The sequence below is a fragment of the Parasteatoda tepidariorum genome, chromosome 9 (genome assembly GCF_043381705.1).
Source record: "Parasteatoda tepidariorum isolate YZ-2023 chromosome 9, CAS_Ptep_4.0, whole genome shotgun sequence".
Taxonomy (NCBI): Eukaryota; Metazoa; Arthropoda; class Arachnida; order Araneae; family Theridiidae; genus Parasteatoda; species Parasteatoda tepidariorum.
This window is the reverse complement of record NC_092212.1, coordinates 16,058,820-16,082,992: the sequence shown is the minus strand read 5'-3', so window position 1 is coordinate 16,082,992 and position 24,173 is coordinate 16,058,820. Positions and strand designations below refer to the sequence as shown.

At 33.3% G+C, this 24,173-nt stretch overlaps 2 protein-coding genes across 3 annotated transcripts in view; one reads left to right on the top strand and one right to left on the bottom strand.

Moving 5' to 3' along the window:
- LOC107445005 (protein toll-like) overlaps window positions 1-16,806 on the bottom strand; it is a 73,884-nt gene extending 57,078 nt beyond the window's left edge. Inside the window, exons 1-6 of one of the 2 annotated variants that reach the window (XM_043054908.2) lie at window positions 16,349-16,799; window positions 10,676-10,987; window positions 8,352-8,490; window positions 6,737-6,928; window positions 4,245-4,374; window positions 2,254-2,699 (exon numbers count right to left, since the gene is read on the bottom strand). In XM_043054908.2, the coding sequence (XP_042910842.1) occupies window positions 2,408-2,699; window positions 4,245-4,374; window positions 6,737-6,928; window positions 8,352-8,490; window positions 10,676-10,900 (978 nt within the window). In that variant the 5' untranslated portion in view covers window positions 10,901-10,987; window positions 16,349-16,799 and the 3' untranslated portion in view covers window positions 2,254-2,407. Of the gene's footprint in view, window positions 1-2,253; window positions 2,700-4,244; window positions 4,375-6,736; window positions 6,929-8,351; window positions 8,491-10,675; window positions 10,988-16,348 lie in introns of those variants that run through there. The other variant, XM_071185140.1, reaches the window with a different exon arrangement.
- Window positions 16,807-18,143: 1,337 nt separating this feature from the next.
- Window positions 18,144-18,692, top strand: LOC139426528 (uncharacterized). The gene has a single exon (XM_071185754.1). It carries the CDS (start codon window positions 18,144-18,146, stop codon window positions 18,690-18,692), a length of 549 nt encoding a protein of 182 aa, XP_071041855.1.
- The last annotated feature ends 5,481 nt before the right edge of the window (window positions 18,693-24,173 follow it).

Genomic DNA, 24,173 nt, shown 5'->3' with positions numbered 1-24,173 from the left:
ATTACAATCAGGTTACAATTCATTTATATTGCACTGTAGAATTTTGAGAGTCTTCATGTATGATGGAGACTATGGCATACTTATCGAACGAGGCCCTCTGCCTAAACTTCGAGCGAGTCCCTGATTATTCCAAGTGACGGACAATGCAGCTTCAAAATCATTGGTCAACTGGTTCATGATGAGGTAATTTGCAACTTCTGTTTGTCCGAAGACTGGAGCACCCGGAGGTAAAAGACTGTCTTAGCTCCTCAGACACCCAAGCCGCTTGTAACATGCAGAACAGACGCTGTGCGCTGGTTTGGATAGGAGTTTTCTTTCTCCTAGGTATCTCTCTTAGTCTGACTCCTACCCAACGAAGACCTGTCCGGCATGGGAGACCCTACCAGTAGCGACGCTACTGCCGGCATAACTATCTGGGATGCTGGAGCACGCAAGCCCACCCACCTCGACAAGGTGACTAATTTATCTTGAACATCACAGTTAAAACCACTAAAGTAACATTCATTTTTGAATAGATTGCAAGGAGCGAAAGTAAGGAAGAAAGAAGGCATGCAGATAAGTCTCACGTTAAATTATCAGAATATATCGTAATTCCGAAAGAATAGTGGCTTGTCGTGAAGTAATCCAAAATAAGAAAACAAATCTTACGCTAAATCAATCCTATTACAACAATCATTTGCATTACTTGATAATGAAAATTCTTAATACCATTTTGTTTTTTTTTCTTTTTCTGATAAATAGAGTTTTAGAAAAGGAGATAATCTTCAAAGTATAAAAATTCTGTCAAAAGGAAACTTTTTGTGATAAACTTGAAGAATGTCAGTTTTAAAACAAATGTTGATTCCAACGATCATTTTTTAAGCTGATCAAAGCGGTTAGTCACTCGGCAAATAATTGAGATTAAAATAGTAAATGCATAATAAGTGCTTAATGTGACACAAATCCCCATTAGAAATCAATTTCTTGCTTATTGTTTTACAATATATTTAGCTAGGATGGTGGTAAACAATAATAGTAATGAAACTCGTAGAGTTATAAAGTCATTTTTTTCTGCATTTAAAGAAAATTCTCTAAAATTTAAAAAGTTACGGAGATAAAAATGAGACAACATTTATTCCATACAAAAGCTTTTTTACTAAGAATTTTAACTTTGCATTATTTTGGCTATATTAATTATAATATTATTTAATTATATTTTTACTTATTTAGTTATATTAATTATATTATTACTTTAAAAGTATAATTATGTTTGTAAACATGTATATGACTTAAATTTATAATAACAGCAATGGTCCAGATTTTTGTTCATTTTGAAGCGAAAATACACAATTTTCCACCATCTTCTTGCAAAACAAAAAGTTTCATGATTCTTCTTCTTTTTTATGGATTATTATTTTTCCTAAATTGTATGAACAAACTTCATAATTTTCACTCGAGGTCCTTATTATACTGCACTTTATTCATTAACTAATTTAAGAAATGAATTTTTTTGTTATTAACTATCCGAATGCTCGTTCTTCGTACGGGATAAAAAAATAATTAGATAGTAAATATCTAGTAAATCGTATTAATCAACACAATAAAAAACATGCTCAATACTGCAAAACATATCCCAACACAATCAAATAAACTAAATTTTTTTCTATAACTATTTAAAACGCGATATTCAGTTGCTTATTTAAAAGTTCTAAGCTAATTTTATTAGTTCCCTTTCCATCATTTAAGTTTATATAAACACTCTTTAAAAGCGAAAGTATCATTTTAGGAAGAACGTGGTTTCATATACATTTTGAAATACGAATTCGGCGATCTCATCACCATACATCATACGTGAAACTCTTGACGTTGATTTTGTTTGTGATACCCTAACAAAGGTAAGTAGGTACTTTATTCACGTCGCGCTAGAGCTGCACAAGGAGCTATTGTCGACGGTCTGGGAAATATCCCTGAGGATGATCCGAAGACATGCCATCGTAATTTGTGAGGCTACTCAAACTGCACATAGATCTGTAAGGGAAAGAAATTTTCTTCAGATCCTTGTTTCCATAGTACTGATTAATGACCGACCGCAGGACTATCGGGTCCCCAGATTTTACGAGCACGTATATTGCATGTACTCATTGGGTCCCAGTGGAGTCGAAGATTGAACTCCATCCCCTCTGAACCGGAGTTGATATAATTGTATCTTTAACTACCATGAATAAAATAGCATGTATCTCATGGGAGCTCTTGGAGTTACAATACAAAACTGAATAAATTAAAAATATATTCCATAATGTTTAATTTTTTTTCTGACTGCATATTACAATGTTTTTTACAAACTGCAATTTTTATGTATTTCAGATATAAAAAATAAAACTATAGATCCATCAAAGGTTAAATTTATAAAAAAAATTTCTCGACACATCTAAAGTTCTTGTATCAAAGGAACATCATCAGTTTGGTCATCTAGCAGTTCATAATCATCAATATTCGGACTTTTTTCAGGCATTTCGTATCGCAACATTTCCCAGAATAACTTCTGTCTGAACTTGAGACACATTGAAGATTCCATCACTATCTTCAGACTCTGATCCATCTCTTTCATGGGAGGAAGGGGTCCAAATTTCACAAGGATGATCCGATGCAATTTCTCCTCCAATGAATTCGCAAATGCCACTCTAAATATCTCCATGCAGAACTCGTTTCTCAGATAGCGCCTATCCAAAAATAGAATCAGACATCAGATTCAATGCAGACTGTTTCTTTTTCTACATTTTTCAATATGAAATGAAACAACAAAGTTGTGTGTTTTTTTAAAAAAAAGTAGATATTAATTAAATTTCTAGGGGATAGGCAACCGAATCTGTCAATCTTCATCCATTTATAGGTACTTACTGTTAAATTGAGTCACCATGTTTTATATACTAGTGAATTGTAGTTCAATAAATGTAGTTGTTGCTACGCCACAGTTAGATATAATTTTAGAGATTTCTTTGAGATATTGACATATAACACTTTACATAATGAAAATCCGTAATCAAAAGGTTGATTCAATTTTTTCTAACTTTGCATATAACTTTTATATATACTTTTTACATATAACTTTTGCATATAACTAACTTTGCATAACTTTTTACAGCAAGTAAATAGTTCTTTTCGTTGCTTTTTACTTAAGCTTAAATTGCTTTATATTTTGACTAAGTTCCAAACTTAAATAATTATATATTAACAATATGTTTCGCTTTATTAGAAGAATTCATAAATTGGTACAGTGCTAAATTTTACAACTTTCATCATTTATTTTACTATGGAAAACTGTTTTAAAGTACCACTATGGCACAATCGAAACAAAATGATATTAAACACACACAATTTATTTTCCTTAATTTTCTAAACCTAGAATCAGATATTAAAACATGAATTTTTTTATCACCAAATGTTTAGCAAGTTGCCATTTCTATATTTGCAAGAATGAAATCTAGGAATAAAACATTTTTTTTACTATTTTTTTTCGATAAAAGAAACCATTCTTTCAATTATTAAATTTAGTGGTTATTAAGGAATTTCATAAATTGGTACAGTGCTAAATTTTACACCATTTATCATTCACTTTACTATGGAAAGCTGTTTTAGAATTGCACTATGGCACAATGGAAACAAAATGGTATTAAATACACACACGCTCACAATTAATTTTCTAAACCTAGAATCAGATATTAAAGCATGAATTTTGTTATCACTTAATGATTAGCAAGTTGCCATTTCTATATTTGTAAGAATAAATAGGAATAAAACATTTTGTTTCACCATTTTTTTTATAAACGAAACCATTCTTTCAATTATTAAATTTAGTGGTTATTAAGGAATTTTCATTATTTTATCAGTTAATAGATTGAAAGATAAGTTTATTTTAGTATTCAGAATTTTTTTTATATTTAATCGCTTTTAAACTTAAGTGTGTTAAATCAATAAATAACCAGTATCTAAATGAGAAAAAATGGTAGTAAAAGACTTTAAGCTAAGTAAATCATGACTTTACCTATATCATATCCTTGAGCCAAGTGCATGAACCTCATCTACAGCCAGCAAACTAAAGTTTTTGAGCAAGCTGCTTCTTATTATTTCCAATTATTTTAATTAACTCCAGCAAAGTGCTCGAACTACTTATTCTAACAAACACGTGGACAGCTGATCTCACTGTGTTAAACTGCTATTATATCGATTGCATTTAGGCTGAACATAGTTAAGAGAATGACACTTACTTAGTGAGCAAAATGACGGTTCGTTTGCTATCCACCACTCGTTCCATTAGATAGTTTATTTCAAAATTTCCTGCTTTGAGGTCTCTCTGGGGGACAAATAATTTATAAAATGGATGTTTCTCTTCCAGCTCTAAGGAAATGCAAAAGAAACAATGGTAAAAAAACAGTTTATTACCTCCCTCAAGCTTAAAAAATATTTTTCATGCATTTGGAATACGAATAAGAATAAGAAGATGTAGGAAAAGATGAAGATGATGATGTAGAAGAAGGGCGAAGGAAAAAGAGAAGAAGAAAACAAAGAGAGAATAAGTTGAAGAGAATGAGCAGAAGTTGGAGAAGAAAATAAGGTGAAGGAGTAGAAAAAGAAAATGAGTTGAAGTAGAAGAAGACGAAGAAAAAGAAGAATATCAAGAGGAGGAATAAAAAGAAGTAGAAAATATAGAAGAAAAAGTTGAGGATGAAAAAATAAATGCTGATCTGATGAAAAACAGCAGTATGTTGTTTTCATGGTGAAATCGAATTTAATTTTCTTTTGAATAGAAGTTATGAAATCCTATATTATTATCAAATCCCGTCTACCTGTTTAGGGTTAGAACTAGAAAATTTCCCTAAATGTATGAAGCAATAGTTCATAGCTGCCGAACTTTGCACTAAATAAGAGATGTTTTTACTAGTTGCAGTGACACAAAAGTTACATTTAACATCACCCGTCACAGAAAATTTTCATCCGAAATTAATTTCCCCAAATATTCGTCAAATATCAGCTGAATTAAAATTATAGATCTTTTTTCTGATTTTGCGTGATATCAACTTACATGAATGGTTAATTTATTTATAAGTAATGGCGGTGAATTAAATTTATATCTGTTTTATATCTGTTGAAATATTAATTTCTGTCATAAAAAAAACATAACTATTGGTACCACCGTAAGTTCAATAATATAATTTGACAAAAAAAATTATAAAACTCTGTGAAATGACATTTTTAATTGCAAACAGTTCCTCAGCTGACTGATCGTTAAGACACTGTTAATAGTAGCACAACGAAGTCAAGCATCACTAGCTGTGGTCAGTGTGCGGGTGGGTAACCACTTTGATCTGTCTGCAAAGGGACCTAGGTTGTGTGGTATTGGTCCTCGTTACCCTTTTCTACAGTAAAAAGCTCAACTTCGCACAGGTCGTCTTGTTACCGAAGCAGGGGAGCCACCTATTTGCAGAGGATCAAAATTCTGATGGCACGTCTTCATATCATCCTCATGAATGTTTCCCAGACCGTCACCAATAGTCCATCGTGCAGCTTTAGTGTGGCGTAAACCAATAATAAAAAGAGCAAGCAAAATATTGGAAAACATTCATCAACACTTGCAAAACCATACCAAACATTATTTTACTAGTATTAGCATTATTTTACTGGTACACATGCAGGGTTGTACAAGACATGCGAAGATATAAGTAGAAATTTCTGTGATACTCAAACTCACGACCTCCAAGCTACAGAGCCTTCGGTGAGTCAGCAAGGACGCTTGGATAGTTTATCTAGAGTTAGTATATCCATTATTTTGATAAGTATATGTATCCTTTAATTGTTTAAATATATTATTAAGACAGAGTTATTAAAAATTACATTTTGTTATCCCTTGAAATATAAAAAATAAATATTTCCCCAAAATCGGGACAGTTGGCAACTATGCTCAAAAAAATTAGAAACATAAATATTCAATTTTCATCAGACTTACATAAAAATATGGCAGTATTTTGTACCACTGTTTCTGTAAAACTCATTTTTTTAAAAATTGTTTTGGGCAAAATATATGCATTTTATTACTTTGAGCCTATCAAAATACAATAATAATATGCAGGGTGCAAATAAAAAATTAAACGCGATAAAAAATTAAACGCAAATAAAAAATTAAACGCGCCTGAAACGCGAAGCATAATACAATGATTTACCGGACTACCTGAGACTATATGCCAAACCTGAGATCGCTGAAAAAATTAAATTTCGTCAAGCACTGACTAATTTTCATTACTCTAATATCTTTATCTAATTAATTTGAATTACATTAAAATGCTTATCTTTACAATACCTTTTGCATAGCTACCAACTTTCAACACTTTTTGCAAAAGGTTATTCTAGTGGCAACTATGTGCATGCTTAAATATATTATTTTTCGTTCATTTAAACATATTTTCCACACCACTGAATAAAGTTCATATGCAACGCCACTTTGTACCAGTTCTTCCTTGGTAAGGCGTTTAAAGTGTTAGCTACATTGCAAAAAATTCTGAAAACTTTGGTTTCTTAAATGTCTAACACTGTATAAAATATTTCGCAAAAAGCGTATTAGTTAGCTAAGCCTGCTTTTGTCACACTGAAAAATAATATAAAATTTCAATCTTTCATTCTGAGGATTTTGCTACCACACGATTATGAAATGTTTTAAGAAGATGTAAAATAAGAAGCTGAGATATTAAGGCATTTTTAAACTTACCTGGGAGAAAATATTTTCGGACCCTAGCAGCGTCTTCATCAGTGAATGAAATATAAGCATCGAATAGTTTTCCGTCATCTCTTTTGTCTCGTTTCTTGAAACATCTCCAACCTCTCGAATAGAGCCACACTTTTAAATGATATTGATATCGGAAATACAACAAAATGAAGGCCACTGTCATCATTAGAATCACTGCAAGGTGTGGATAAAAGCAATTATTTTTTGAACAGAGATTTTGAATAATATATACACCAAAAATTAGTTAACATATCATTCAAACTTTGACAACTATTCAAATCGAAATAACAGTTTTTTTGATATGATCAAAATAATGATAAGAAAGCTTTACTGGAAAATAAATGAAAATTGCCTATATTAACTTTACTCTCTAGTTTTATCGAATCTGGTCGAAAAAAAGCTGGGCTGCCAACTTTGTGCGCTTTTTGGGAAAATTTCTTCTAGTGGTAGCTGAGTTAATGTTTTTATGTATGATTCTTAATTTTGTAAATTTGATTTAAAGTTATTCTCCGCACCACTACATTTAAATGATAAGGGGGAGGGGGAGGGGAAACAACTATTTATCTTTCAATTTGTTTCTGACATATTTTTTAATATCCTGAAACGTTTGAGAACAATATCGAGCCATGCGACTAATATTAAGGCAATGTTTTTTTGTGTACAATTCTACAAAGTAATAATAAAATCGAAATATACACTATACATTAGGACTGGGCTATAAATCGATATATCGCGACATATCGATTTAACGCCTATATCGGCAAACCNCCCCCCCCTTTTCCCAATCCCACCAAAGCCTGAAACATGAGGTCGAGCAATCCCAGGTAGCAGTGCAATGTTGATTTTAATGTAAGCAACAACCTTCATCGCAAACCCTGTACAAGGGTTATAAATGATTAGCAAATAAACCCTACAATCTTGAAATTTAGCTATGCTACCATTGTTCGCACTAATTTCACAAAAACAACCCTTTTATATCGAGATTGAATATGGCTTTGCAAAACAAGACTAAAAAAACCTTCTGAAATCACGAACAAATCATCATTTGAAAATCAACAGTAGAAAAGCGTTTCCATTGTAAACATGTTGTTGTGTTTGCAACACAAACATAATTCTGCACTTCAGAGCTTGGGCAAAACTAGAAATAAGAAAAAGGAAAAAAAAGGTTTACAGTAAAAGACGAAAAGATCTAGCCGAGTTGTAAATGGAGACTGGTGTGCGTTATATCTGTCAGATCATTAAGTCCTCCATGTTCCCATAACAAACATGCCTCTGCGGTGCTGAATTGAAGATTGATTGTTCTCTGGTTCAGGTTAAAATTACGATCTGTGGATGAATGAATGGATACATGAATGATTCCGCCCTACAAACGGGCTGTGAGGAGTGTGAGGCTGAAGTCGTATTTTTGGACATAACACTGATAAGCAAGAAACGCACCCTCGGTTTTAATTCGCTTAATTTCAGCAACAAGGCTTGCTGATATTGGGAAGTGGCATTAGAAACAGCAACATAGATGATAAAGGAAAAGCATCTTTTCAAATAACTAACATTTTTGTAGTTCAAGAATATGAAAGAAATGTTTGGTATTGATACTTACCCGCACCACCTACTCCCATTAAGATATAGTTCCGTATTAGTTTAGGACAAAGCTCGATTTCACTCAGAGCAATTATTACTCTCCCTCTCATATTCTCTCTGTCTTCAAAGCTGCATCGTGTCTCGTTTACATCTAAAATCTGAAAATATTTCAAAATTTAGAAATTTTCTAAAATGGCATTAAACCGTCATTAAGGGTTACTTTGCCTAGTTTTAAATTCCGATTAAAAATTTAGAGTACTTCAGAAAGAGAGTAATTAAAATCGCCAATTAGAGGGAGAAATTGGTATTATAATATTTAAATTCGTTTTCATTACTTTCCCTTTTAGTAAAAATTCCAAAATGTGTTAGGCAAACATATCCTTACTACCGGCGTACTTTGTTACTCAACATTGTACTTATGGGAGGATTTAGAGATGCGTTGTATTCAAACTGCCTCAAATGTCAACTTTTGGGAAATATTTTCTTCGTGAGGGGGAGGGTCAAATAGGCAAAAGTGTGCATCTAAACAGTGAAATATTTTCATAATTATTAATTATTTTTATAATTAATCATGTTTGTTCGTTTAATCGTTACATGTGTTTTAAAATTTTAGCAGATAACTCTTCGCAGAAATAATTAAAAAGTGAGAAAATGTGTATTAACGTGCAATAGGACTCATAGTGCGTGGCAAAATCTTGAAAAAAAATTTCTCCAGTCTGCCCCATTGAATTATTTATTACTAGTGGGCTGCTCCCATTGCTCGCTGACGCTCGCCAACCCCCGAAAATTGCTACGCAATCTTATATGGTCTGCTTCACAAACCAAGCTCGCTTCGCTCGCTACTAACTTAGGTACATTGCAAATGCACACAAAATTCTAAGAATTCAAAACAATCATTCAAATCCATATAAAAACTTTTTTTAAAAAAATTAAATCTTTTTAGTAAATTCTCAGTCATTAAAATAAATTTGAATTTAAATAAATGACATGTAATTCGTTAAACCTATTAGAAATGTGCTATAGTATAATTCGTGATATAAATCAAGAATCGTCAAATAAATTCGTAATATATAAATTCGTGAAAAAAAGCGCTTTCGACAAAATACTAAAATAGAGATCTATCGACAAAGACTACTCACTTCTGCCTAGCTTAATAGTATGAGATTGCTGCAGCTGATGCTCTCTCAGGTTATTTCAGTTTCCGTTTTTAAAAGATCTATATGTTGAGCTACCTCAGCTAGATTTGGCATGTGACATTTTTAGCGGCAATCATTGGTCGATTCACCGTGTAAGAGAAATAGTAATGTAAACAAAACAAAGCAAACGTTGCCACCGGCGGAAAAGAAATACAGCCAAAATTTGGGAGCCACGTAAGAGAATTATATATATTAGATATTTAGATCTATTGGTAAACAGAAGTGATTTTTCTAAGTAATCATTTTTTTAAATAACATTTATGTTGTTATAACGTTATATTGTTGAAACAAATTTGATGAGTTCACATCCTTAATTTAATATTTTCACTTNTATACCATTCTATACATAATGTCATATTATACACTTCATTAATCATTAATAAAGAACATAATTTTGCATTAAACACATGTGTTTTCTATCTTGTTTAAATTTTGATACGTCCTACATTTTAATTATAAAAAAATTTTTGCGACTTAAATATAAATATTGTTTATTTCGACTCGTTAATGCTCACAAGCGTTTTGTTCTTAAAAAGATGAAATATTCTCGGAACTTTATATTGCTTCATAATAAAAAATATGTAACGATTTATTATAATAAATCGTTGCAATAATCGTTACATATAAGCATGTAACGATTTATAAATTTTTACTGTTATTACAAATTTGGTTCTTAAAACAAATAATAATGAAAAGCGAATAATAAAATATATTTCTGTTAGAAATATTTTTCCTTCGAAATAAGAATATGGATGCAGTAATGTGTGATTAGAAATATATATATATATATATATATAAAGAGAGAGAGAGCGAGATAGTTGCAAAGGATAATATAACAGCTAGATGAAATTACGGCTAGAGAGTTATATAGTTTGTCTAAAGTAAGAACTTCCCTAGCCATTCGTCTGGACCAGTGGTGGTGACTATGGCAACGAGGTATTTCAATTAGGATTGTGGGACCATTGTATAGGATAGGTTTTGGTTCTTGTTGGTGAGAGAAGGAATCCTTTCTTCAGTCTACTGTGCCATCCCTAGGATGAAAAGAAGCTACTCCTCCCTGAAATGCTCACTTCTTCTTTCCATAGCAGCAAACGATCTCAGACTTTGTGGCGAGGGGAATTCTTACCTTAGACAAATTCTACCTTACCTTAGAAATTTCTGCCAGCATCCACTTTCTGAAAGGCAGAGTATCACAGTCACACTGCCATGGATTATGAGATAGAGTGAATGTTTGGATATTAGACGGCGGATTACTGTAGAATCTTGTAATATTGTTTTCTGCCAGTCGAAGAATCTCTACGTTATTCGGAAGACTGAAGTCCAACAGTGAAATGAAGTTGCGTTCCAGATTCAAGGTATGTAGCTTGGACATAGGAGGAAGGTTGAGCTCGATTGGATTAGACAAAAAGTTTTCTCGAAGATTTAGTTCAATCGTCAGTTCTGGAAATCTACTAGGAATCTAACAAAATGGATAGAAATTTTAATGAATAGAAATATCTTGAAAATTATGTGCGAGTACAATGCGCAAAGTAGAAAACGGACCAACCTAAATAACACTTGATATAATGATCGAATCTTCACTTTCTTAATGGGTCGAGGGAGTGACTTCAAATATGCTAATTCACGTGGACAATATTTTAAATTACGAAAACAGACTCAAAAAAGCACCTTCTCTGAACTTACCTTTTTATTCGATGGATTCGGATTTCTGAACCCCAAATTTAGGGGTTAACCGCAATCCGATAAATATGGTCGTGATATTTATGCAATGGTCAATCCGATATTATGCAATCCGATTAATATAGTCAGGAGAGCGGTCAGATGTTTGGATCCGTTAATTTTAATCTTAAAAACATTTTAAGCGAATAAAATTTGCACACAATTCTAAAATTTGTTTATCTAAAAATAATTCCATGAAAAAATAACTCATGCATGACATTCTTTGTAATTGTTTACTATTTTATTTAATTCTCGTCAAAAATCTTTTGCTTTGTATGGATTGCAATTTTTTATATCATTTTGAACAATGCAATTCTAGATGGAAAGATATAAAATTTGATTTGTTGTTGTTGTTGCTTATCCTCTTCTGGCCTGACGAAGTCAGACCAGATCTATGAACCCTTTGACCGGAAGAAAATCAAACACCAAAAGAGCAGTAGAGTAAATGTCTTCCCAGAGAAGACTAAGACAGTTCAGGATGTGATCGGCGGAAGCCCGGTGTAGAAGGCGTTTAGGGCAGAGGGGGTAGGTTTTAGTTCCCTCAGAAAATAGTAAACCTTTAAGATGGCCGGTAGCTAGGCGGGAGATGGTGGTGCAGACTCTCCTCTCAAAGGGAAGGGTCAAAGAAGCTCCTGGCTTTTTTCCCTCGTACCAATGGAGTGAGGGGGGAATCAACGAGTCTCTGAGAAGCTGGGATTTCTTCAGGGAGTAAAGTTCAAGATAGGTAAGATCAGAAGAGGTAGGGTGCGGTTGGCTGCAACCCTCTTTAGCTAGGCTGTCCGCTAAATCATTACCATAGATACCGACGTGAGAAGGAACCCACTGCAGGTGAATATTATGTTGGAGGGACAAGAGTTTTAGGTTGTTTACGATGAAAATACTGGTTTTGTCGCCAATTTGGGTCCTGTTGTTGAGATGTTGCAGGGAGCTGCGGCTATCAGAGAATATCCAAAGGTCTTTAAAATAAAGGTCATTTTGCATAGCAAATTCCTGACCCCTGTTGATAACCAGAAGTTCACTTCTGAAAACGGAGCAGAAGTCTGGGTTACGCTGGCAGAGAATAATCCCAGAGAAATTGATTTTTTTTCGTATTTTTGTATTTAACATTGTAATTTTTTTGTATTAAGTCGTATTTTTGAAATTGGTATGTTTATCAGTCGAAAAAAGGTTTGTTTATTCAGAGGAAGTAATTTTTTTTTAGTCTGATTAGCGTAACTGAAAGTATCAACTGCACTAATTAATTTGCATATTTGACGTAATCCCATCCAACCATTAAGATTGAATTGTATCTAGTACATGAACATCCGATCATTACTTGAAAATTAATTCATAGTGGTTTATTTTTTTACTATTTCTCATTGTGCTTTATGGTTTGCAATTGCAAGGTACACCATAAGAAAGCACAATTGAGTCTATGAGAATAGAATTTGTAAAAATGCAAATAAATCATTAAAATGTTCTGTAACTTTCTTGCAGGTATTACATTTTTGAAACATTTAAATAATCTATATGAATTTGATGCCATTTTAATATTGTAAGTCAAATTAAAAACGAAAAAGTAATCACAGTTATGTAAATTAAACATAAACTTCTTAAAAAATATTAAATTTAAAATAGGTTTATTTAATTATTTTTAAAGCAGTTAAAGTTAAAAATTCAATTTTAATTTAAAATAACTTTCCAAGAGTGATCTTACCTGCTTCAAATGAAAATTATTTTCTCTGCAAAAAATAACTATCTGACTTTTTCAGCTTTCAGAAAATTTTGCGGTTAACATTACCCTTTATTCTTATTCCAATATAAACAAAGAAAATACGAAGAAACTGTGTAAAAACTAGAGATGAAAAGATATTTTTCAATGATTATTTTACAGTTTGAAGATGCATGAACCTTACTCAAATCTCAGATTTTACTATAATTATTCAGGTAATGAAATTTTTCATCCATAAGATAAGTCTTTTTTTTAATATTTTATATCCGTCTTTAAACAGCCGACCCAATTTTAGGTTTACGACTACTAATGTTCAACTCCGCAGCCTTGTAATTTTGAACCTGTCCTGATGACAAGGAAACTCCTGGATCAGTACCCTCAGAGTTATTGATTTACTATGGGAACATGGAAGACTTTGCTACTCGAAAGATTTAACGGGCATCAGTCACCATTCACTACACGGGAGGTCTTCGGCCGGCCTGGGATCGAACAAACGAACTCTTTTGCATGAGCCCAGTGGCCTACCAACCAGGCTATCACGGCCCTATAAGGCTTTTTTTTTAAAAAAAAATTGAGGTGCTAGCATAATCTTTTTTTTTCAAATAAAATTCATTGCAATTGAATAATGGAAAAATGCTAGGCATAATAAAATGATAAACATCGTCCCTGAAATAGGTGGGTAAAGATGGAGATTGAAGAAGTAAAAACAGGAGTGGTATAGGTGCCACCTAGTACGGTCGTTGCATACCTGCCAACTCTTCCGGATTTTCCGGAGGATTTTATTTTCATATTTAAAGTGGTAGTAATTATATACCATTTTTTTTTATAATCTTAATTTTTAAATGATATTGATCACCACTATTCTTACAAAAATTAAGCACATATATTAATATGCGTTACTATCATGGTTGTCAACTTAAGTTTTCTCAAATACAACGTATTTGTTTGATTAAAATTGAAGTTTTAATTCCATTTTAATACCACTGGGAAAAATGATAATGGAAGGGATTAAAAGTTACCAGGTATGGGTAAGTTTTAAATTGTTTTACTTACAAGGGCAAATCACTTATTCTAAAAAATGTATACAGGATTAGTTAGTGATTGATATTTGGCGCTTCCCTGGATGAGCGGTATCACCTTCCTAGCTCTGTACAAAGCGTCTAGATAGCGGGTTCGAACCCCGCTGTTACCCTGGATGTATTTTCTTGATATCATTCTCTGTATTTTACTATCTGTCCTTCTATTTGATAAAGGTTTTTAAGCCTAAACATATTACACAAGCCTGAAAATGTATGCAATTCCAATAAACCAATTTATACTGCCAATTGCATTCTGCTAAACATTTTATTTTAATATTTATAATTGATTTTTGCTTTAACAAATTCGATTCAATTTGAGTTTTATTACCGATAATTTAAAATAGCTTAACCTATTCCGGTTCATTGTAGCCAGTCTGGTAACGCTAATTTAAGGTATACGGCAAACTTCTAGAAATGTAAAACTAATTGCTTTTAAACGCTTGCACCATTCTTTAAACATTAAAGAGATAAAGTATATCGTTTCAGTAAGATTATTGTCTATTGTCACAATTAATTTATTTCTATTAGACTATCTATTGTCGCAATTAATTTATTTCTTGATCAAAATTTTCGATCGAAATTTGCTGATCCGAAAAGTGTTAAACATATACACGTTTCAAGCCATCTTGTTATCTTACATATGTGCCAATTAGCCCCGCTTTGAAAAATAATATATTCTTGTGGTTACGAATTTTAAGTGATTTTTAGTTTGGTATTTTTTATTTCAAATAATCTTTCCACCGCTACAGATCAAGAATTCAAAGTATCACATGAAGTGCAACCATTTTTGCAGTCATCTCGTGGGAACACTTGTATAGAGTAGGCGGAATTATCCTTGTTTACAAGTTAACTATATAATTCTCCACTAATTTATTAAAACTTTTGCAGAAAGCGGAGCAGTTGGCAGACTTCATCTTAGTGTGTTGTAAGTTATGGCTAAACGTGAATAAAATGTCTACTTATGATGCACTTTAATTACAGCTACCTTCACCGACTTTTAACAGCAGATTTTTGAAAAGTTTTCTTGTCCGAAACCTAACATTATTGGTTTCGATCATATAGTTTTATACTTGATAATAATTATTTTTTCTTTTATGTATATATTTTTCTCTATTTGAGTAAGTTTCGTAAGAAATTAATATTTCCATAATTACAAACATACAACTCGCATTCCTATAGCTGCACGTTTATTTTACTTCTTCTGTATTTTTTCTAACGGGTTGAAATGTTTTTTTATAAATATTTAAATAAATAGTGAATTAAATAAATAGAAAATTTTACGAATGTTTGCCACTAGGGTAACAAAAAATAAGAAAATCTGAAGGAGAAAAATTAGAAATTGCGTTAAAAACAGGTAAAACAGTGCTATTGGACACTGTTCAATATTAGACCAAGCTTAATTTTTATCAACATTCCTTATCGGCCTACAATCTAGGACCAATATTGGGTGTAATATTTTGTAACTGGTCCTAAATGAATCTTGGTTCAATTTTGCCAAACATTTCAACAAAGTCTTTTAGGACAAATATTCCATGGGTGAGACATCCCAATACTTATCCCTCTGTATACATGCAATAGACTTCTTAATAACTTAGTAGTCAGTTTTTCCTCAAACCAAATGAGTCGGTGACCGATATCGATAGGTACTTTTAATTTAATAGTCACTTTTTGCAAGAATTTCTTTTGTTGCTTGGATTAAATTACATTTTTTGAAAAAATTCACTTTTGAAGTAATCTACAGCTATAAAAAAGCTAATTTAATGCCAAAAATAGTATAAATATGTGACAAAATTTAGTTAAACATACTGATTTTGAAGAACTTAATGTAAAAATATTTAGCTAGGCAAAATGCTCGTAATGTATACATTTCAACTTTGAAATATGTGAATAGTTAAAGAACTCTTCTTTCACATGAGTATTTCCCCCAAAAATTGAAATATTCTGAAAGATTAAAATTTTGAATGGACACTTTGGATATTTTAACGAAAATTCTCTTTCTCAGATTCTTTCAAAAAGTGACTAAATTGTTTACTTAATTTAAGGCTTCGCTTTGTTTCACAAACTCGGTACGTGATGAGTTGTTATTTTCAGGTCTACTTTTAGGACCCATGTTGAGGCGAATTTAAGCATAACTGAGAGGGGGGCAAGATAAAATTGTTATCAGGGAGGCAGATTAAAAACATGAAAAGAAATTCAGTAACTATTCAGAATTCCATTCTTAACAAGGCTTTGTTTTTAATTTAACTAAATATTATGCAATTATAAAGTTAATTAACCAAATAGATTTTTTGAAGAAAATAATAATAAATACCCGGCTCAGTCTTTTTGAAGAGCAATTTACATACGCATATCCCTCCTCTTGGTAAGGAACACATGAACATTCACAAAAACGGGTTGGGCAGTCTTCTTTCGACCAGGATAGATCTTGCTTAGTCAATCTATTCAAGATTTTTGATTTTATACTGAATGGTGATGAACAATTGAATTCATAATTTAAATTCTTTAACTTTGCATTTTCACTCCATTCTTTGATCCATAAAAGGCGGCAATCACACACCCAATTATTTCCTGCAACATAAAAAGATCACAAAAGCTGAGAATAAGGCAGAGATTTTGATAATTTTCATCTAGGTTGATAAATGTAGCGAAATTGGCGATTTAAAAAAAATTAGCAAGTGTGACATTGCGTCACTTAATCTCAATTTTCTGTTGGGATCGTGACCTAAAAATTAGACCGAACCCTGACCCCTGTGACGCCTCACTGTCTGTCGACTTTCACGCCTGTGACCTTCGGCAGCCTTTGATGTGAACACATGGAGACTGGTTAGCTGCAGTTACAGTTTGTGAATAATTGTAATTTGATTTTTCGCAGTTAGTGTATTCACTTCAAATCCCATTTTAGGGAGTTTAACTTCCACTTCTTGCTGTTTCTGTAAATATCGCCCATTTTTTTGAGCAGGGGCATTCGAATCAACTTCCGTATCAATACTCTACGATCCCTTAACAGGGATTTTTCATTTTTACCCCCTCCTCTCTTTGAGAGACGGAGTTCTTTCTTCCACCCACCCGTGGGTGCCGTTTGCGGTCCGGTGATCGTATTTTCCTTCGCCATGGCCTGGTTGGTTTTTCTTCCTTTGGTTTTTGAAGTAAATCACAAGCGTAGTGAATCCGTATCCCGTGTGCCCTGGTGTTTTTGACAAAAAGCATTCCAGTTCATCATAGCCTGGGATCGTGATTGTAAGATCTCGAGTAATTGATGATGTGTTTTCTACAAAGTGTTGTGAAATTTCTTAAAAACCGTGCTGTGTCCATACCTTAAAAATAGATGTTGTGATTCCCTATTGTGAACATTCCGCAGCAAATAAAAAATAAAAAGAATATGTTTTAGTCGCAACCAGAACTCATTTCTTCTGTTTCTTTTTAAGATCATTAGTTATTGTTTCAGGAGATAGACAGCTCAAAGTAAATCTGCAACAGGTATGTGGAACTCAATTACAATGACGTATTGATCTTTTTGTTTGTTTTTTTATGTTTTTTATTTCTAAGAGTTATTGTTTGCAATTTTTAAGTACTTTTCCACTATTGGAGTAGTCAATCGCCGTAATTAACTTGTTTTTTTTACAACCTTGTAACAAAAGAAATTAATTACCTAAATCCTTTTTTTCAATTTTCCCAACCATAAATTGTAACTTTTTGTACCTCACCAATTGTATTTTTATGTTAGTTATTGAGGCACATCTTTTAAATTTTACCTTTTTTTCTGTTAATTTTTTTGTAACAACAGCATCCCCAAGCAACAGCAAGTTTTAAAATATTTAAGTTATTTGATAGTTCTAAAGCCCAGATAATTCTTCAGGGCAAGATGAGATATATACACTGCTGGCCACCGTAAATGCAACACCCTGAAGAAAGCATGCAAATAACATGAAATTTACAACATGCTTAGCGGAGGTGAGATATGCAAATGATTAGAATTTCAGAGCAGACTTAATTTTACTCGTGCCTGTGGCACCACTTTAAAACGCTATTTAAAACTTGGACATTTCGACGATTTCAAGTTCGGCAATTGTGTTTTTCTTGTGCTTTTTTTCAAAAAACGTTCTCTTATGTCTCGTAGAAAACAGCGATCATCTTTTGATAAAGTATCCGAGTTCGACAGAGGAAGGATAGTGGCCTACCGAGATTGTGGATTATCTTTCAGGGAAATCAGTAGTCGTGTTGGACGAAACCATACAACTGTAATGCGGATATGTGATCGTTGGATGCAGGAGGGTATGACGGTCCGACGTGTTCGATTGCATCCACCTCAGTGCACCACTTCACGTCATGACAGGCGAATTGTGCGCATGGCAGTGACTGATCGCTCAGTCACATCACAAACCATGGCACAGCACATTCAGTCTGTAACTCATCATCCTGTGTCTGCTCGTACCATTCGACGCCGTTTACAACATAGTGGTCGTCCATTGCTTCGCCTACCCTTGACGCCGAACCATAAACGTCTCCGCCACCAATGGTGTGATGAAAGAAGGATGTGGACGAGAGAATGGAATGAAATTGTCTTTACTGACGAGTCACGCTTCTGTCTGCAACACCTGCTGAACAGCTGCGTTATGCACCGCCACACTGGTCCTGCACCGGGTATTATGATATGAGGCGGTATTGGATATCACCCTCTGTTACGCATTACCGGTACTTTAAACAGCCAACGCTACATCTCCGAGTTACTGGAGCTAGTTGTCCTTCCCTACCTTCAGAGCTTGCCCACAGCATATTTCAACAGGATAATGCGCGACCACACGTGGCACGCATTGTCCAAGAGTTCTTCGTCAATTGCTAGATTGAATTACTTCCCTGGCTAGCTCGCTCTCCGGATCTTTCACCGATAGCAATCATGTGGTCCATGATTGCTCAGCGATTGACCCAGATTACATCCCCGTCTGCCACACCAGATCAACTTTCTCAACGAGGGGAAGCTGCTTGGTTTGCTGTACCCCAAGAACACATCCAAAGTCTCTTTGAATCAATGCCGAGGCCTGTGGCAGGGGTGATTTCCAACAATGGCGGCTACTCTGGCTACTGTTTTGGGCAGGAACCACACTTCACAGAAATCTATAAATTTAATCATTTGATACTTGGTCAACATGTTATCTACAAAATAAATTTTGTTGTGATATCTCTTGTCTTTCTTGGTGTTGCAATTTGGGTGGCCAGCAGTGTAGTTTAAAAACATCACTTTGCTTCACGTTTAAAGCACCTAAACTGTGGCTTTTTTAAAATTTTCTTTGGCAGAGCTTCGAAAAACCATGCTAACTGTGTAAAAGAAGGGATTTTGCACATTCCACGGGTAGACACGGTCCACTAAAATTCTAAGAACTGGTAGAAACTCAATTCATATTTATTTATTACTCATTAGCAAAATAGTAGTTTTTTTTTGGGGGGGGTTTGATGACGCGCACACCTTATTTTGAAGTCATCACACTTTTCAACCGAGTTCAAGAGTAATAGCAAACAGAGCGCATGCGTCGTCACTGCATGCATTGCTATGACGACCACTGCTGTTTGATATTTTTTTTAGAATTCTTTCTTTTACTTTTAATTTTGTTACGCATTAAGTTGGTGAGTTTATTTTTCAGATATGGGACCAGAGAGATCTCATAAAAACTTCTTGAGTTATGAATAAAAGAGAAATTCCTCATTTGAACGATATTTTTATTTTTATTGTTTCAATTAAGAATCAGAAATTCTAATCTACAGTTCAAACTGGATCGTTTTCAATACTAATTCAAGCGAATATCACAAATAAAGAAGGCCCTTAACTGATTGATACGGTCCCGAAGGTTAGGCAAGAAAAAAAAACGATGACAAGGCCTAAACGTACCGAGGCTGAAAAGCTAAAGCCAAAGAACGTAGACGGGAATGAATACCTTAACCCTTCAATGGGCCATTTATTTCTAGTAAAGGTAGCCGGACCAGTAGCCAAGCTTTGGGCTATATGGTAAAGGGTCCATAATGACCTAGGTACATGTCCAAAGCTTGGAGGAAAAAAAAGTAAAGGTAAATTAAAGTATTTTTGGAATTGAAATTGTTTTAAAAATAGTAATTGATATCAGAAAAAAAAATTAGTTTATAAAAATGCCATTTTTTTGGTGGTAAATATATTTATAACTTTTATACGTTTTTTTAAATAAACAAACGGTTGCCAATTTTATTCAAACTCACTTCAAGAAAGCAGAAGTTATTAACAAATGGAGACCTACACTAAAAGTGGTAAAAAAAAGTGGTGGTAAGTATATTTCCCACGGCCTTCGAAAGGGTTAAGCGACACACAAACGGAAAAACAAAAAGATTCTGACGCAAGGGTAAGCCCGTTCGTTCTTCACAAAACAACATGAATCATGAAAATGCATTGAATCGTAAAAGTCGTTACAAGAAGCGCCACCTCACAGACTTGAATAATACTGCCCAAGGTACAGGTGTTTAGAACCAAAAACATGAAAGCAAACGGAACAGACCAACAGAAAGACAGCGTGCTCAACGCATGCGAAAAGCCCGCTCTTCACAAGGCTACTTAAATCATGAAAATGAATTGAGGCATTTTTCATAATTTTTAAATAAAAATTAGACAACAACCATTTTGCCTATGGGCAACCTGTGATTCGGAGATCACAATTTTTTAGAGGATTATTATTTTTTTTAATTATTCAATCCTAACTTCGATTCATATATTTTAAATTATTAATATTTAAAGCAAAATCATTCTTTGCAATTAGTTTCAATAGTAATCTAAAAATTTTTTTAAAAAAAAGTTGTTTATTTTAATGAAGTTTTGAATTTTATTAGTCACCACATTTTGTATTTGTACTCACCCGTGGCAACGCTGCATTCACCAGAGTGGAGGTGTGAAAAAAAGTTACAAGAGCAGATATGATAGGTGGACGGGGAAATTCAAACTACATCCGTCCCATAACTTTTAATATGTGCTTGAATAATCAAATTATTGAGGTGATCAGGAATGTTAAATTTTTAAAAATATGAAATACTTATTTATGATGCAAATTTATCACTACTTTAGATTTAAGAATCTACTGGACGTCTTGGATCCGAGAAAAAGTAAGTAGTGATGAATTTTTGCTACTAAGAATGGCAAGTAACAGGGATGCCAAGTGCCTCGCTTTTGGCAGATTATTAAGAAAAGTGGGATAGGAAGACAGAAGTTTGTAAAGTTATTTGTATATCGTACTTTTAGGTTACTTGTAACCTAGCAAGAATAAAACATATCGATGTTTTGAGATACATAATATACGTTGTTGTTGTTGTTTCTCATCCCCACTGGTCTAGCTCCGCTAGACCAGGTTCATGAGTCCACTCACCCTCAGGAAATCAAAAAACAAAACTGGGTCGCGCAGAAAATACTTTTTTTTCAAAATCCACACAGCTAAGGAGGTGGGAAGCATTTGTTGCAGGTGGGATAGACCTTTCGCTGCTGTTCATACCTTATGCACTTTATGTGACCACTGGGAATCTAGTGAAAGCGGTCTGATTACCTCTATTACCTCTGAAGGTCAAAGCACGACCCGGCTTATCCCCAGAGTATCAGAAATGTACTGGGGGAGTATTCCAGACTAGATGGACACCTTTCTTTCTAATGGAGTGAATTTCCGAGGATGTGAGTGCCAAACTTTCCGGCAGAAGCTCGTTTGTGCCAAGTTTTGCCAGCGAGTCACGATCTCATTCCCGTATAGACNAAATGAAGTGGTTTTTAAGACTAACGAATATTTAATGCGCCGAAATGACATTACTTTCCAGTCCCCCTAATATTTCAAGAGGATTTTATTGGAAAGAAAATTCCTCTCGGTAATTAGTTCTTTAGTATAATGAGCAAAAAAGAAAAACAGATATTACCTAGAATTAATGGTTTTTTAATGATCACAAACTAAGGAGCAATCTTAAACGTTTTGAGAGATGATCTCATATATTCTGATTAATTAGTGCTAACTATTAATTTAGTTACAGAATCGTACTCAAATTCGTACTTTCTCTAAAAAAACATTCATTTTACTGGGATGGATTCGGAGTTTTGTTTATCAAAATATTGTGGACAACAGCAGTTCGCAAAATAGGGTCCCAAATATTTTAGATAGAAAAATTGTTAAAAGTTTAGCCTCTCAATGTATATTTTATATATAATGCGTATTGTTAAATGTCTAGGAATTTTTAAAGTGAATCTAGCTATTATGAATCTTTTGAAACTGGATTTTCTTTAAAGCTAAATGTTATAGCACACAATTATAAAATTTACTTATAAAATTCGATTATCAAAAGATGTGAAAATAATTTTCTATAGATATTAATTATTTTTTAATACTTTATTTAACATGATTTGAAAATGTTTTAAATCGTAAGATATCCAAATTTTTACACCGTTTTAAAAATTTTGCTTACTATGCATGGAATCGCTATTCTAAATATTCAAAGGAAACATTTTTGAGTAAAACTTTACCTCTTGCCTTTAGTCAACTATATAAGAATGGATTGTTGAAATACTTCCTTGATAAGAAGATAATCAGTTAATTATGTGCTTTAGCTTTTAAAGGGAAAATGCACTATGCGGTTGAACACGTTTTCGGAAATTTCTGATTGTTAACTCTTAATAAAACAAACAATAACAACAACAGTCTGTTGTATACTTGGAGGATTATGAATGTTTAATATTTACAATTTCGTGACCAAAGATATCATAGTGGCAATGAGGACAGCATTGCGTACTGACTGTTTTTACTTCCCAGTCAATCTGATACCGAAAATTCGATCTGAAACTAGGTGTGAACTTCAAGCCACTACAGGGAATGGAACCTCAATACCTCATAATCACAACTCATTGCTTTAACCATGAGACATAGCGGGTTTCATTACATTCCTCATCGAAATAATTGTTAAAGGCAGAAGAAAAAATATAAAAATATATAGTAAAAATTACCATCAAACTTGGATTTTGAAATAGACCATCAACTGTTATGAGATTGTTCTTGTCCAATTTAACCAATTGTAAACTTGGGCACGGATCAAATGTTTTATTATCTAAACTACTCAACTTATTGCTCGTTAGAATAATTGATTGGAGTTTCAGATCACCCAAGAAAGCACTGCTCAATAGTGAACTTATTCTGTTTTGAGTCAATGAGAGGTTTACAAGTTCAAACATTGATTGAAGTTCAGTTGTAACCTCAGTTAATTGACCGTCTTCAATTTCAAGTGTTTTCAAAGTCTTGGTGTTACGAATAGCACTTGGAATTCTATGAAATTTAGTGTTAGAAAGATGTAGTTTAGACAGTAAATGAGTTCGGGCGAAGGCATTGTCTCCGATACTTAGTAAGGGGCATCTCATATTTATATAATGTATCCTGGTATTAAAAAAAATATTATCAAATAAATATGACACTCGCCATTTTTTTCTCACTTTGCACTGGACAAGCACTTGATCGAAAACTTTTGATTCGAAACCGGGAAACTTTTTAATAGTATAAATGTTATACACATTTTTGCAAATCAGTCCTTAGCCTTTATTCACTAATTGCGTCTTGCATATATTCTGTTTCGTATCAACTACCAAGAAAATGCAACTCATCACAATTAAAATCATTGAATTAACATTCATTTTCGAATGGATGGAAAAGAGTAAAAGTTAGTTCTTGGAAGAACGCTGGCATTCAGAGAAGTCTCAAGTTCAATTATTAGAACTTTTAATTATTCTGCAAGAAAAGTAACAGGTCGTAAATTAATCATAAAAACAACCATCCTACACAAATCAATCCTACAATGACGATAATCTATAAAACAGAAGTTTTTATTTTTTTTCTTCTTTTTATTCTGATAAAATGAGTTTCAGGAAAAGAAATTATCTTCAACGTAATAGTATTCTATTCGAAGGAAGCTGTTAGTGATAAACATGCGCTTTAAAAATATCAGTTTGAAAACAAAGATTAATGCCAACGATCACTTTTGGGATCTGCATACATATTCCAGTTTTGCGGGGGCGGGGAATACAAAATACTACGAAAATAGTTTTGAAGGTTAGCTATTTTATGATGAGGAATCTAACATTCCTGATTAAAAAAAGATTTTAAACACTGGTT

Excerpts from the sequence above, each read along its gene's own strand:
- LOC139426528 (XM_071185754.1), top strand. The coding sequence starts at position 18,144 with ATGTCTCGTAGAAAACAGCGATCATCTTTTGATAAAGTATCCGAGTTC.